Consider the following 14,916-nt stretch of genomic DNA (forward strand, 5'->3'; position numbering starts at 1 on the left):
TCTATCCATATGATTCATGGAATTTTCATCTTAAATCTTTATTATCATATTAAAATTAAAACAAATTAAACAGATAAAAGTTACTGGGGAGAATTTTGAGTCTTCTGAAATTACCCACAACCCTGCGTTTCCCCCTCCTAACCCATCTCACCTGCCCCCTTCGAGGGTACTCGTTCCGGTTTGAAAAAGCTGCCCTAAACTGATTTTATAGTTAAACACATTGGAATCCATAAAAATGTGTGAACTTAGATTATGTATATTTGGAGGTCTACAAGATGATGCTTATACTTGCTTTTTTATTCTTACCGCTTCAACTATGAGGTATTTAGAAAGTGGAGAATTAGGCTGAATTTTGTGGAAGGTAATAAGTACATTCTGTTTGCTTGCATTGTACAATGCAGTATGGTTTCACATGCCTTTTAAAGACATCAAGACCCAGTTCATAAGGAAATTTTAAGCTCGGAGGGCTTTTTTTTTTTTTTTTAAAGACATGATTGGGTACCTCTGAATTTATTAATGGGTTGTGGTGCTTAAGATAGAACTCCATTGAGGGAGTGGGGAGTGAGAACTGTTGGGTTCTGTGGTTGTGCAAATGGTGAGAGCTAGTGAGGAGCAATGACTGCTGGGCTTTTCCCTCTTTTGTCTTGTTTTTCCTGTTTGTATATGTAACTGTTGTCAAGGAGTGCTGGGTAAAAAGAGATGGAGGTTGGAGGAAAGAGATGCCAAAAGGCATCTTATGGAGAAGGCAGGACTAGATTTCCCTGTTTCCTTTATTGCTACTGGCACGGCTGGGATAGAGTTAGGAGTATAGAATGGGATTCCTCCTTATGTTTTTCCTCTTGTTTGGTCTTATTGAGCCTGTTTCAGGGGGAGGAGCAGAAACCAAAGTAAAGTGAAAACAGTTAGATATCACCATGTCTTCCCTCAGTACTTATAGATTACGAACAATGTTTTTGTTTTTTTCTTTTTGGTCAAGTTGGGGGTGGGGAGAGGAGAAGGACTGGTGTGGTTTCTACTTCTGTAGGCCCTGGTATCCGTTAGGAACAGAAAGAAATATGTGAGTGCTTCAGTTATTATTGTATCATAACAGGTCATCCCAAACTTAGTTGTTTAAAACAACAAAAATCATCGTCTCTCGGTTCTGAGAGTTGACTGAGCTCAGATTGGTCTTGCTTGGAGGTCTCCATGTGGTTGCAGGTTAAATGATGACTGTGATGGAGTCATCTTAAAGGCTACCTCACTTGCACATCACTCACTTCTGGTGGTTGATAGTCGCTGTTGGTTGGCACGTCAGCTGGAACACCTATCCTTGGCCTCTCTATGTGGCCTGGACATCCTCATTAGCTTGGCAGTGAATGTCTCAAGAGCCCGGAAGTAGAAGGCCTGGGCTTAGAAACTGTAACATCATTTCTGCCATATTCTGTTGAGTAAACAGTCACACAGTCTCATATTAAAGGGGAGGGGCATAGACCCCCACCTCTCAGAGTCAGAGAAATTTTGAGCCAGGATGTAAGACCTACTCAGAGGGTAAAAATAAAGAGACATTGGAGAAGAGGGGTTGGTAGGAGAGAATCCTAGGAAGCTTGGAGATTTTGAATTGTGGAATAATTTGGGAAAGGGTTGGATTTCCTATGTTCTTGTAGAACTTAAATCAGACAACTTTTTAGTGGAAAATGTCTGTCATTAATGAATGAAATTTGCCAAGTTCAGAATTGAGAGGAGATTTGTAAACAAGTTTATTTTTCTTTTACTTCTTTACAGTGAACTTTTTTTTGTTATATTATGTGTATTTAAAAGGCTTTAGTGTATTGATCTCAAAGTGAAGTGTCTCATTTTTTATTTTATTTTATTTTATTTTATTATTATTATTATTTTTATTAGTTTCTGCTTTATAACAAAGTGAATCAGTCATACATATACATCTGTTCCCACATCCCTTCCCTCATGCATCTCCCTCCCTCCCACCCTCCCCATCCCACCCCTCCAGGCGGTCTCATTTTTTATTTTTATATATGATTTTTGATTATTCCAAAAAGCCAAGCACCAAAGTTGATCATCATGCCTTTTACATACAATTAATAAAGAAATACCATGTTTTTAAAAGATTCCTTCATAGTAATGTCATTTTAGTTACATATTACATTGTGTTAATAGAAATTAAGGTAGTATAAAAATATTATATGTTGATTCTTATTTTCATAACTTATAAAAATGGGTAAAATGACTTATATTAGGTATATGTAATTTTAACCTTAACTGTTTTCAGTAAACTGATAAATCCATTCTGTAACCTCTCATCCGTTTTTATAGTATCCCTAGAAATTTAAATTCTCTTCTTTGAAGTGTAATTGACATAAAATACACTAAGTTAAAGTGTGGAGTTAATAAGCATTGATAAATTATACAGTTGTGCTTCTTTCACCACAATCATGATATTGAATATTTCCATTAAACCAAAAAGTTCCCTCATGACCCTTTGTAGGCAGTCCTTTCTGGCCAAAAATCACCATAGCTTTTGTGTTTTGTGGGGGGTCACTGTAGTTTTCACTTTTCTAAAAATTCCTATAACTAAAATCATAGAGAATGTAGCCTTTATTGGCTGCCTGGGTTTCACGTAAAATAATCTCTTTTGAGATTCATCCATGTTGGTGTGTGTAACATTCTTTACTTTTATCATTGAGTAGTATCCTTTTGTGTGGGTAGATGACAATTTGTTTATGAATTATCTGGTGGTTGGATATTTAGGGTTTTTTTTTCCCAGCTTCTTGTGATAATGAATAAAGCTGCTGTGAACATTTGAGTACAAGTCTTTGTGTGGACATATGTTTTCGTTTCTCTTAGGTAAATACCTGGGAGTGGGATTGCTGGGTCATATGGTAAGTGTGTATGTTTAACTTGAAGAAACTGCCAAACTGTCTCTTCCAAAGTGGCTGTGCCAGTTTTGCATTCCCTCTAGAGGTGTGTTCCAGTTGCTCCACATCCTCTCTTAATATTATCCAACACTTAATATTATCAGCCCTTCATTTTAGTCATTCTGGTGGCTATGTAGTGGCATCTCATTGTGATTTTGTTTACATTTCCTTATTAGTTAGTGATACTGACCATCTTGTCATGTGTTTATTTCCCAACATTGTATCTCATTTGGTTAAGTGTTGAAATCATTTGTCCATTTAAAAATTGTGTTCTTTAATGTTGGGTCATAGGAATTTTTTTTATATATTATAGACAAATCTTTCATCAGATATATGTATTGCAAAAAAATTTTTTTTCTCAGTTTGAGGTTTGCCTTCTCCTTTAAACAGTGTTCAGTTTTGTTAATTAAACTTCTAAGATCATTATAGATTCACACGCAGTTGTAAGAATTAATACAGAGTGATTCCTGTGTCTTTTATTCGGTTTCCTCTAATGATAACATCTTGTAAAACTGTACAGCATCACAACTTGGATATTGACACCGATACAGTTCACTGATCATATTCAAATTTTCCGAGTTTCACTTGCACTAGCACACGTGTATGTTTGTGTTTAGTGTTATACCGTATTATGACATGTGCAGATTTGTATATTCACTACCAGTCAAAATACAGACCATCATTGCAAGGATCTCTCATGTTGTTCATTTGTAACCGTAATCATCTCCTTTCTGTGCACCTCCCCTCACTAAACCCTAGTAACCATGAATCTTTACTTATATGAATTTTTGAAAATAAAAAATTTTATAAGTGGAATCATGTATGTATATAACCTCTGGGAATTGGCTTCTTTCCAGTCAGTCTGATTTTCTTGCGATCCATCCAAGTTGTTGCATGTATCAATAGTTCATTCCATTTTATTGCTGAATATTATTCCATGGAATGGGGATGAACCACAGTTTATTTAACCATTCACCCATTGTGAAGGACGTGTGGGTTGTTTCCAGTTTTTGGCTGTTGCAAATGAAGCTGCTACAAGCATTTGTCTACAAGTTTCTGCATGAGATAAATTTTTTATTACCCTGGGATAAATGTGCATGAGTGCAATTGCTGGGTCATATGGTAAGTACGTTGTTAGTTTTCCAGGAAAATGATAGACTGTTTTCCAGAGTGGCTGTACCAGCTTACATTTTCACTAGCAATGTGTGTGTGATCCAGGTCCTCTTCATCTGCAACAAACACTGGTTATTATCACTGTTGTTTGGGGAGAGGATATTCTGATGGTGTAGTGATATCCCATTGTGATTTTAATTTGCATTTCCCAAATGGCTATTGATGTGGAACATCCGTTATTTGCCATCTGTAAATACTCTTTAGTGAAGTGTCTTTTCATGCCTTTTGTCCATTTTCTAATTGGATTGTTTGGGTTTTTACTGATGTGTTTTGAGAGTTCTTTACATAGTCTAGATACTAGTTTTTTTTTTCCAGATATGTAGTTTTCAGATATTTTCTTCCACTTTGTGGCTTGTTTTTTAAATTCCCTTCATATGGTCTTTTGCACAGCAAATATTCTAAATTTTGATGAAGTCTAGTTTTTTTTGGGGGGGGGTTGTACCTTTAATTTCAAATCATAACTCCTTGCTTAGTGCAAAGAACTAATAAGTGGGTTCAACAAGGTTGCAGTATACCAGATCAACATAAAAAAATTCAGTCACATTTTTGTATATTAGAAATGAGTATTTGGAAACAGAAATTAAAAATACCACTTCATATTACTTTAAAAATTAAATACGAATTTTGTGAAAATTGCAAAACACTGATGAAAGAAATCAAAGAAGATCTAAATAAATGGAGAAATATGGTGTTCATGGATTGGAAAACTCAACATAATAAAGATGTTGGTTTTCTTTAAATTCACATACAGTTAATGCAATTGCTATTAAAACTACAGCAAGACGGACTTCCCTGGTTGCGCAGCGGTTAAGAATCCGCCTGCCAGTGCAGGGGACACGGGTTCGAGCCCTGGTCTGGGAAGTTCCCACATGCTGCGGAGCAACTAAGCCTGTGTGCCACAGCTGCTGAGCCCGTGCTCCACAACTACTGAAGCCCACGCACCTAGAGCCTGTGCTCTGCAACAAGAGAAGCCACGGCAATGAGAAGCCCATGGACCACAACGAAGAGTAGCCCCCACTCACCACAACTAGAGAAGACCCGTGCACAGCAACAAAGACCCAACGCAGCCAAAAAGTTAAAAAATAATAATAAAATTAAAAAAAATTACAGCGAGATTCTTTTTGTAAATTCACACAAGAATATTCTAAAATTTATTTGAAAAGTTTAAAGGAATTAATAATAGATAAAACAATTCTGATAATGAAGAATAAAAGGAATCACTCTGGTTTCAAGACTTTTTGTATAGCTACCTTAATCATGACAGTTTATTAGTGTCAGAAGGAAAGACATAAATCAATAGAGCAGAATAGAGGACTGAGAAGTAGCCCCATACAAGTATAGCCAAGTGGATTTTGATAAAGGTGCAAAAGCAATTTTATGTATATAGGATGGGTAGTTGAAATGTTGCTGGAGCAGTTGGATAACCATAGGCAAAAGATCAAAATACAAAACATTAAAATACCCAACTTTTGGAATATTACATAGTTAAAAATCTTCATGGGCTTCTCTGGTGACGCAGTGGTTGAGAGTCTGCCTGCCGATGCAGGGGACGCGGGTTCGTGCCCCGGTCCGGGAAAATCCCACATGCCGCGGAGCGGCTGCGCCCGTGAGCCGTGGCCGCTGAGCCTGCGCGTCCGGAGCCTGTGCTCCGCAACAGGAGAGGCCACAACAGTGAGAGGCCCGCGTACCGCTAAAAAAAAAAAAAAAATCTTCAGGACCTATGAGTTGGTGCAAAGTTCTTTTTCATGACACCAAAAGCATAAAGAAAAAAACTTGATAAATGGTACCTTATGAAAATTCAAAATTTTTGCTCTGGTTAAAAAACCCTGTTAAGTGGATGAAAAGGCAAGCTACAAATTGGAAGAAAGTATACGTAAACCACATATCTGACTGATGACTCATAAAGGGCATATAAAGAGTTCTCAAAACTCAACATTAAAAGAAAATCCAATTAGAAAAGGGTAAAAGATATGAAGACACATTTCACAGAATGTATATGAATGGCAAAGTACACGAAAAAATGTTTAACTTCACTAGCCTGTAAGGAAATGAAAAGGAAGACCTTGATATCACCACACATCTATTAGAACAGCTTAAAGGAAAAGTAGCCGTAATGCTAAATACCAGCTGGATGTGGAAAAATACTAAATACTGGATGTGGGAAAAAAACACATCTCCATTCATTGTTGGTGTGAATATTAAATGGTGAAGCCACTTTAGAAAGTAGTTTGGCTGTTTCTTAAAAAAACTACATATGCAATATTTTTAATAGCTTCATTTAAAAAAAATTTTTATTTTTGGCTGCATTGGGTCTTTGTTGATGCGCATGGGCTTTCTCTAGTTGCAGCGAGCAGGGGCTACTCTTTGTTGTGGTGCATCGGCTTCTCACTGCGGTGGCTTCTCTTGCTGCAGAGCACGGGCTCTAGGCGTGTGGGCTTCAGTAGTTGTGATGTGCGGGCTCTAGAGCACAGGCTCAGTAGTTGTGGCGCACGGGCTTAGTTGCTCCGTGGCATGTGGGATCTTCTCGGACCAGGGATCAAACCCATGTCCCCTGCATTGGCAGGCAGATTTTTAAACACTGCGCCACCAGGGAAGTCCCAATAGCTTCATTTTTTAAAGGCCATTAAGTTATAACATTTTTTCTGTCCTGATTATGGAGGAATGTGGCCTATGAAAACACTGAGTTGAATACCATAGAAAATTGCCTTTTACTTCTGGAAGTCTGCAGTAAGTTTAGAATAAAGGATTGGGGCTGGAAGGGCAAATATTAGTAAGAATACTGTAGCTTTGATAAAGGAAAAATGATCTGCAGAAAGATGTACCTACATAGAAATACTCTTACACATTCCTTAAAGGTTTTAAAGCTTTCATTATCAGCATGACTGGATTGTAGATTTGACTCTTGGTTTACTGAAATCTTTAAGCTGTAGTATGTAATGGGTAGGTAGAAAAGTAGGGCTGAAATGTAGGTAGAGTATAGTTTAAAGTCTCAAGTTAAATAACATGTTATGTGTCACTTTCATGACCTTTTGTAATATGGTTGACATTTTAGGACATTCTCTTGAATCGGGTAGGAAGTTCAGTACACATTGAAAGAGCACTTTAGAAACCATGGTAGGTAAGACTGTTAAGCATGTTGTTATATCATTGATATATTTTGTAGCTGTGTCAAATAATTTTCAGAAACTTGATTACTGTATTTCCCATTTTCTAGGAAGTCAGTACAATTTTGGTGTCAGATTTGGGCTTGAGTTCCTGGTATGTAACTTTCTAGCTGGATGCCTTTTATAAAGTATCATCATCTTTAAGTTTAATTTAATAGAGTTGTTATGAGGATTAAATAACATATAGTATGTCTAGTAATTGGTCAGCACAATGCCTGATAAACAGTAAGCACTCAGAAGTTGTTAATTTCTATTACTAGCCATAAGAGCTTTTCAAACTCAGCAGCATACAGATGTAGTCCAATGTTTTGTTATTCTGGAGATGTTTGTTAGTGAATACTGTGGCAGTATAGCAAATCACAAACTATTTTGATGAGATGAATATAGTCAGATGAGGGCTGGCAAGTTTTTGGAGGTGAGGTGCCAAGCATCGATCATTAACCACCTTCCCTTGTCACCCTATCTCGGAATCTGCTGTAGTGTGGAATATTGGCAGAGCTGCCTTTGGAGATGGTACTGGTTGATCTCGTGCTGCTGGGCCGGATGGTTGATGCTGGGCTAGACTAAGGTTTCTGTTACCTGATGAGACCTAAGAATTATCCTTGATTCTTCCCTCCCCCTTTCTATATACAACCAGTTGGTCATTTGTGTTGCTGATTGATCTCCTTAGTATTTATCTGACTCATATATCTTCATCTTGCCTGCCACTGCTGCAAGTCAGATGTGTGTTTGTCATCCCAATTAGCTAGAAAAGCTTCCTACCTTTTCCTGCTTCTTAACTAGTTGGGATTCTGCCCTATCATTTATACCAGAAGTAGCTTTCTAAAATGCAAATTTGATTATGCCAGCAGGGTTACTATCTTTGACTTCGGAATCAGAACTTCTGGGTTCAAATCCCATCTCTGCCTTGTGTGATCCTGGACAAGTTCTCTGTGCCTCAGTTTCTTCATTTACAAAAAAAAGCAAAACCATTCAAATCTGACCTGGAAAGATTGCTAAAAATACGCTGCCTACCTCCCACCCCCAGTTTCTGGTTCCCTAGATCTTGAGTGGGCTCAAGAAATCAATAACCTACAAAAAGCTTCTCAGTTGATTCAGATACCTTTTTGTGAGTCCTCTTGAGGCACCATGCATGTTATTACCTTTAGGTTTTTGTGCTCGTTGTGTCTGATATATGCACCCTCTTTGCCTGGTTAACTTCTTTTTCTCCGTCAGTAACTTGGGTCTAGGTTTCTCCTCTGCTAGGAAGTGTCTGACTTTCTCATTCTGGATTTGGTGCTTTGGGAAGTCACCACCAGTACAGTGGTTCAGTGTTCTATGATCCCCCTCAAATACACTGTCTAAAACGTAGGACAGAATGGAACACATTTCAATTCTGGTCACCTCTAAAAGCATTAAATTCCTTTAATTCATGGCATTTAGCATTTTGCAATTCCTGGTTTTTTACTCGTTTGCGCTCTCTCTCTCTCTTCTGTGAAGCTCCTTGAGGATAAATTCTGTGTCCTCGGTGTCTTGTTACATAATCTTTATATTTATCATATTAGGAATTATCTTTATTGAAGTGAAGCATCTTCACAACAAGGCATCCACCAGTGGAGGCCCTGTTGCGTGAGGTCTTTGTTTTCTGATTGTATCATTTATTTGAATTCATATACCTTTTCTACTTGTACATCTCAGACTGACCTCCTTTGTTTTCTGTAGGTTTTAACTGGAACTTAGGTTGGTTTATTACTCCAAGTAATATTGGTAGATGGAGGACATTGTGGGATGGAACCAGAAACGAAACCAGGAATGTAAAAGATTGTGACCAGGTTTGGTTCTGGATTTGGGGGTATTTTATTTACTGAATCATCCCTAATTTATTTAGATTTGGATGTGTGGTGATGTTTTGCTGAAAGCATTCAAACTTTGTGCATCTTGTTTTCCCTTTGGTAAAATGAGATAATAGACTAGATGAAAGTTCCTTTCAGCTCTAAAATTTTTGCTATTCCAAGTAAAAATGCAAAGGTTTCCAAAGATTTGGGTGTTATTGATAATCAATTAATAAGAATCTTTTTCTCTTTTAACTTCTCTTTATTTTATAAATAATTCCATTCAGACACTCAACAAAAAAAACTTTGGTATCAACAAAAGTGAATTTCCTTTTCCTTTCTTTCTTTCATTTTTTTTCTTTTTCTTTTTTAGGGTTACTTGAATACAAGCATGAATTTCCTTTTCTTGATTACCTAGATTTTCTTCCTGGAGCTGTTCATTATAGCTCTTTCTGGGTTTGAGTGTAACTCAGACTTTATTGAAGCAGATACGGAGAGGCTTATGAGTAGTTATAACTCAAGTGTTGTCATGAAAGAACTTGCCAAGTGATTTTTCTCAGTGGGCTGCTAATGCATGAAAAAGGCTAAAGTGAAAAGAAAATTCTCTGTAAGTGAATGTGACAGATTATTTTGCTCTGGAGTAACATTTAGGTCTTCTGTGTTTTCATTTAAGTGCCAAGGATGACATTGATCTCGATGCCTTGGCTGCAGAAATAGAAGGAGCTGGTGCTGCCAAGGAACAGGAACCTCAAAAGGCAAAGGGGAAAAAGAAAAAGGAGAAAAAAAAGCAAGATTTTGAGTAAGTATATTTTAAATATATTTGATTTTTATTAGCTTTGGTACTAGATTTACTTATTAAACTAATTCAGTACCTCAAAATATATTTTAATCCATTTCTAGTGAAGATGATATCCTGAAAGAACTGGAAGAATTGTCTTGGGAAGCTCAAGGCATCAAAGCTGACAGAGAAACTGCTACAGCAAAGGTGAAATACAGATTGTTGTTACCTGTTTATGCTTCTTCATAGCTCCAGTTTTAGGGACTGCTTTTGGAAACTTTTGAGCAACGTATATATGTTAGTTGAAAGTTTCCATAAAATTTGATGCCAAAGGGGGAAAACAGTTTTTAGGGAATCAATAATGCATTTTAAAACCTTTCACAGATATAAAGATGCTTTATTTGGGAATCTAAAGGTATTTTGTGATATGTTGTCTGTTTATAAAATTGGTACATTTGGAAATATAACATTTCCCAACTCTGCCTGCAGTTTTCTATATTATTGATACTTCTTTCCATCCTTTGAAATTGGATAAGCCTCAGAGTAATGAGAGAGGGATGGATATTTTTTCTTTCAATTTTCCCCTTAGACTTTTTATGCCATTTGAAGAAGGTAGTAAATGTGGACTGGTGATTAGTGTTTGCTTCAGAGCACGTGGATTCTGAAATTTACAGTGAATATGAGATGTACCTGAGGCCTAGGCTAGCTTCTGGTACTTGCTTGAGTTTTATATTCTTGTAAAAACGACCTTATTTTAAAATTATTTCGTTAGTTTTTCCATGTGTACTTAACGAAGTACCTGACTTTGAGGAGTTTCAATTATTTAAAAAAATTAAGTATAACTCTGTTAATATTTCTAACAATGGAAACTTTTTAGCCAACAGAAAATAATGAAGAGGAATCCACCTCAAAACAAGATAAAAAAAAGAAAGGCCAGAAAGGCAAAAAACAAAGTTTTGAAGATAATGATAGTGAAGAATTGGAAGATAAAGATTCAAAATCACAAAAGACTGCAAAACCCAAAGTGGAAATGTACTCTGGGAGTGATGATGATGATGATTTTAGTAAACTCTCCAAAAAAGCTAAAGGGAAAGCTCAGAAATCAAATAAGAAGCGGGATGGGTCAGAAGAGGATGAGGATAACAGTAAAAGAATTAAAGATGGTATGAGAGTACATTCTTCTGGTGAAAGTGGTGATGAATCAGATGAATTTTTGCAGTCCAGGAAAGGACAGAAAAAAAATCAGAAAAATAAGCCAGGTCCTAATGTAGAGAGTGGGAATGAAGATGACGACTCATCCTTCAAAATTAAGACAGTGGCTCAAAAGAAGGCAGAAAAGAAAGAGCGTGAGAGAAAAAAGCGGGATGAAGAAAAGGCAAAACTGCGGAAGTTGAAAGAAAAAGAAGAGCTAGAATCTGGTAAAAAGGATCAGAGTAAACCAAAAGAATCTCAAAGGAAATCTGAAGAGGAAGCTGTAAAATCCAAAGTGACTCTTGATTCTGGAGCACCTCCTGCCTCTGAAGAGAAGGGAGAGGCTCCCACAGCTGCAGAAGGTTGGTAATAATATCGAGGACAGGGGAAAAGGCTTGGATTCATCATCGGCCTAAGTTTTGATCATTATGCCCCAAAGTCATTTTGTTGTTTGTCCTTGGTTATAAAGGTACTAAATTGTAAGAAACTTAAAAAAAATTAGGTCTAAGTACTCTTTTAATTGATTTTCATTGTTAAACATTTATGTATGTAGTATAAAATATCTTTCAAATGATTTGTGCACAAACTAGGATTTTTACGGAATTTCACTGTGGAAAACAATTCTTTTGTTTGTTTTGTTTTGTTTTGTTTTGTTGAGGTACGCGGGCCTCTCACTGTTGTGGCCTCTGCTGTTGCGGAGCACAGGCTCCGGACGTACAGGCTCAGCGGCCATGGCTCATGGGCCCAGCCGCTCCGCGGCATGTGGGATCTTCCCGGACCGGGGCACGAACCCGTGTCCCCTGCATCGGCAGGCGGACTCTCAACCACTGCGCCACCAGGGAAGCCTGAAAACAATTTTTTGCTGCTGATGAAGACGGGAAGTTGCCCAATGCAAAATTTACTCTTCTTTTTGATACCTCAGTGTGAGATAATATGTGAATTCTTTCCTGCTTTTAAAAACCTAATTTGGTCTATGAAATGGAAAAGTAACATGCTGAAATTAGTTAACATCTTTTAGGCAATACTGAGGCACATTTTTGTACTGGAACCAATTAGCAAAAAAGAAGCTTTCTAGTTAAATTTCCCCCTTATTCAGAATGGAAACAAAGATCAAATGACTTAACATAATTTTTCTTTAGACTAGGAAACTTTTAATGGGAAAATGGACATAGCTTTTTAACCACTCAAATTTTTACGGTCTGGACATGTTTGAAGAGAACCATCAAGAAAGTAGCTTCATAATCTTTAATTCTTTAGCATAATGCTATAGAGTTCTTGGAATATATTTATATTTTTGTATTTTGTTCTTCTAATGTCTATCCCCTTAAGGTAGGCACCATTCTTGTCATCCCCATCTTACAGAAGCAAAACTAGCTACAGAATTTAGGAATTCAGACACCATGGATTTAGAAGATACATTAGGTACCGTATATCTTCTCCCTGATGACAGGATCCTCCTGTCTTCTTGAATCCCTCAGGACAACTCAGAGTAGCACCAGCGTTGTAGGCTTCTAAGGAGGCCAGCTGGGTTGTTCGGAGCTGTTCTGGTTACTCAAGTGCTCAGGAGGCCTTGATACCCAAAGCCCTTAGCCTGCTGCTGGCATCAGCCCTGGCCCATTATGGTTCCTGCATTCTGGGGTTTGCTTACCATTACTGTAGGAAACAACTTTAAAAATATTCTTTGCCTCTCTTCTTTTTTTGGTAGATGACAATGAAGGAGACAAAAAGAAAAAAGATAAGAAGAAAAAGAAAGGAGAAAAGGAAGAAAAAGAAAAAGAGAAGAAAAAAGGACCTAGCAAAGCCACAGTTAAGGCTATGCAGGAAGCTCTGGCTAAGTTTAAAGAAGAAGAGGAAAGACAGAAGAGAGAAGAGGAAGAACGGATAAAACGCCTTGAAGAATTGGAAGCCAAGCGTAAAGAAGAGGTATGTCATTGTGAAGTTGCTGACTTTGACTTGGTGTTTTACTTAAATCTGCTTCTCATAAAACATCTCTAGCTTTCTAATTCTAAAAATTTCTTAGTTGCATGGTAATTCAGTTACATTATTGTTCAGATATAAATAATAAGATGAAGAGGTAGAGAAAATCCTACCTTATTTCCTCAGGTACAGACAGGAGTTGCTTGTGCATCATTGCCAACACATAGTCAACTCTCATGTGATACTAATTAATACTCATTAGGTACAACATTTAAAGTACTTTCATTTGGAAGCTCCTAACATAATACTTTGCATGTATCTCAAGAGCTTTGTTAGAAATTTGGGTTGTTTATGTTTAAATTTTGTAATTCATTAAGCTAATACATTTTTTGTCTGATACATATTCTTTTATAGGAAAGATTGGAACAAGAAAAAAGAGAAAGGAAAAAGCAAAAAGAAAAGGAAAGAAAAGAACGCTTGAAAAAAGAAGGGAAACTTTTAACTAAATCCCAGAGAGAAGCCAGAGCCAGAGCCGAAGCTACCCTTAAACTTCTACAAGCTCAGGGTAGGTGGTGTTCTTAATTAACTGAGTGCTCTAGAAACTTCTCTCATGCAGTTATATCTCTATAATGGTCAAAAGGAGAATTGAATTGAATCAGAAGGAGAATTCTATGAAAATGCTGTGAAAAAGTCCAATAATAATGTAAGGAATAGGTGAGATAATTTCATTATTTAGGGAGATGACGTCTATACTGTGATAAAAATTTGTGTGTAAATGATAGTATATCTGTAAATGAAAATACAAAATAGTAAAATGAGTCCCCATGTAGACATCACTCAGTTTCAACAATTATCACCATTTACCATTCTTGTTTTGTCCCCCCTCCACCCACTTTTTTCCCCTGGAGTATTTTAAAGTGAATTCCAGATGCCATTATTATTTTACTCACATTTTACTTTAGTATGTATCTCTTAACAGATAAGGACATTTTACTTTTTAATATAAGTGTAGTATGTATTATTATATTAAACAAAGTTCCTTGATATCTTGATTTTGTCCGTGTCTAGTTTTTTCCACTTATCTCCAAAATGTCTTTTATAATTGATTTGTTCAAATCAGGATCCAGATTAGATTCATGTGTTGTATTTGGTTGATAATGTCTGTCATTGGTACCAGTACCACCCCTATTTTTGGCATGGATTTATTTGTTGAAGATACTGGATTTTTTCCTAGAATTTCTCCTATTCTGGATTTCTCTATTTGCATTCTCCTGGTGTTGGCTAACTTATTTCTCTATACCTTGTAATTTTATAGATCTAGCAGTTTGGCTACTTCTTAGTGGTGCTTTACCACCTAAAGTGCCTCATGTGAGGAGGCACGTGATCTGCTTGCCTTCTGGTGATGTCAAGATTGATCAGTGAGTTTAGCTATTGGCAGCCTTGTCCATTAGAAAAGTTCTTCATTGACTTTTCATCTAATAATTTTAGTTCCAATTGGTGATCATTGCCTATATCCAGTACTTTGTTAGGAATTGCAGAATTGTGATAATCTGTCATTCTTTCTGCATTTATTAGCTAGAATCTTTAAAGAAAAGCTTTCCCTGAAATACAGTTCATGCAGGAAAACCAGGATATATGCTTAATTCTTTCCCTTTCTTTACTAATTTGCAAAATAATAAATTGATGTCCCCTTAACCTCCAGAGGTGACCAGTGAATTTAATTTTGTTTTGGATGTATATAATTTTATCTTAATGGAGTTTTGTACAATTGATATGTTTTCATCTCCTAAAGTCATTTATGTTTTTGATACTCAAATGATACCATCTTTGGCTAGCAGGAAGTCATTCAGGTTGGTCCCTGTGAGCTTTTCACTTGACTACAGTATTCTTCGACCTCTTCCTTGCTTTCTAACACCACGAGATGTCCCAGGCTCACCTTGCACATTTTCTCCTCTAGACCTTGAAATCAA

At 36.8% G+C, this 14,916-nt stretch overlaps 1 protein-coding gene across 1 annotated transcript in view; it reads left to right on the forward strand.

The window, feature by feature from the left end:
• Positions 1-14,916, forward strand: part of EIF5B (eukaryotic translation initiation factor 5B) — a 69,841-nt gene that overhangs the window by 13,671 nt on the left and 41,254 nt on the right. The window contains exons 2-6 of the mRNA XM_079720395.1: positions 9,734-9,859; positions 9,961-10,045; positions 10,716-11,391; positions 12,735-12,952; positions 13,361-13,511. Coding sequence (XP_079576521.1) covers positions 9,734-9,859; positions 9,961-10,045; positions 10,716-11,391; positions 12,735-12,952; positions 13,361-13,511 — 1,256 coding nt within the window. The remainder of the gene's footprint in view (positions 1-9,733; positions 9,860-9,960; positions 10,046-10,715; positions 11,392-12,734; positions 12,953-13,360; positions 13,512-14,916) is intronic.

Source organism: Hyperoodon ampullatus, assembly GCF_949752795.1.
Source record: "Hyperoodon ampullatus genome assembly, chromosome: 15".
Classification (NCBI taxonomy): domain Eukaryota; kingdom Metazoa; phylum Chordata; class Mammalia; order Artiodactyla; family Ziphiidae; genus Hyperoodon; species Hyperoodon ampullatus.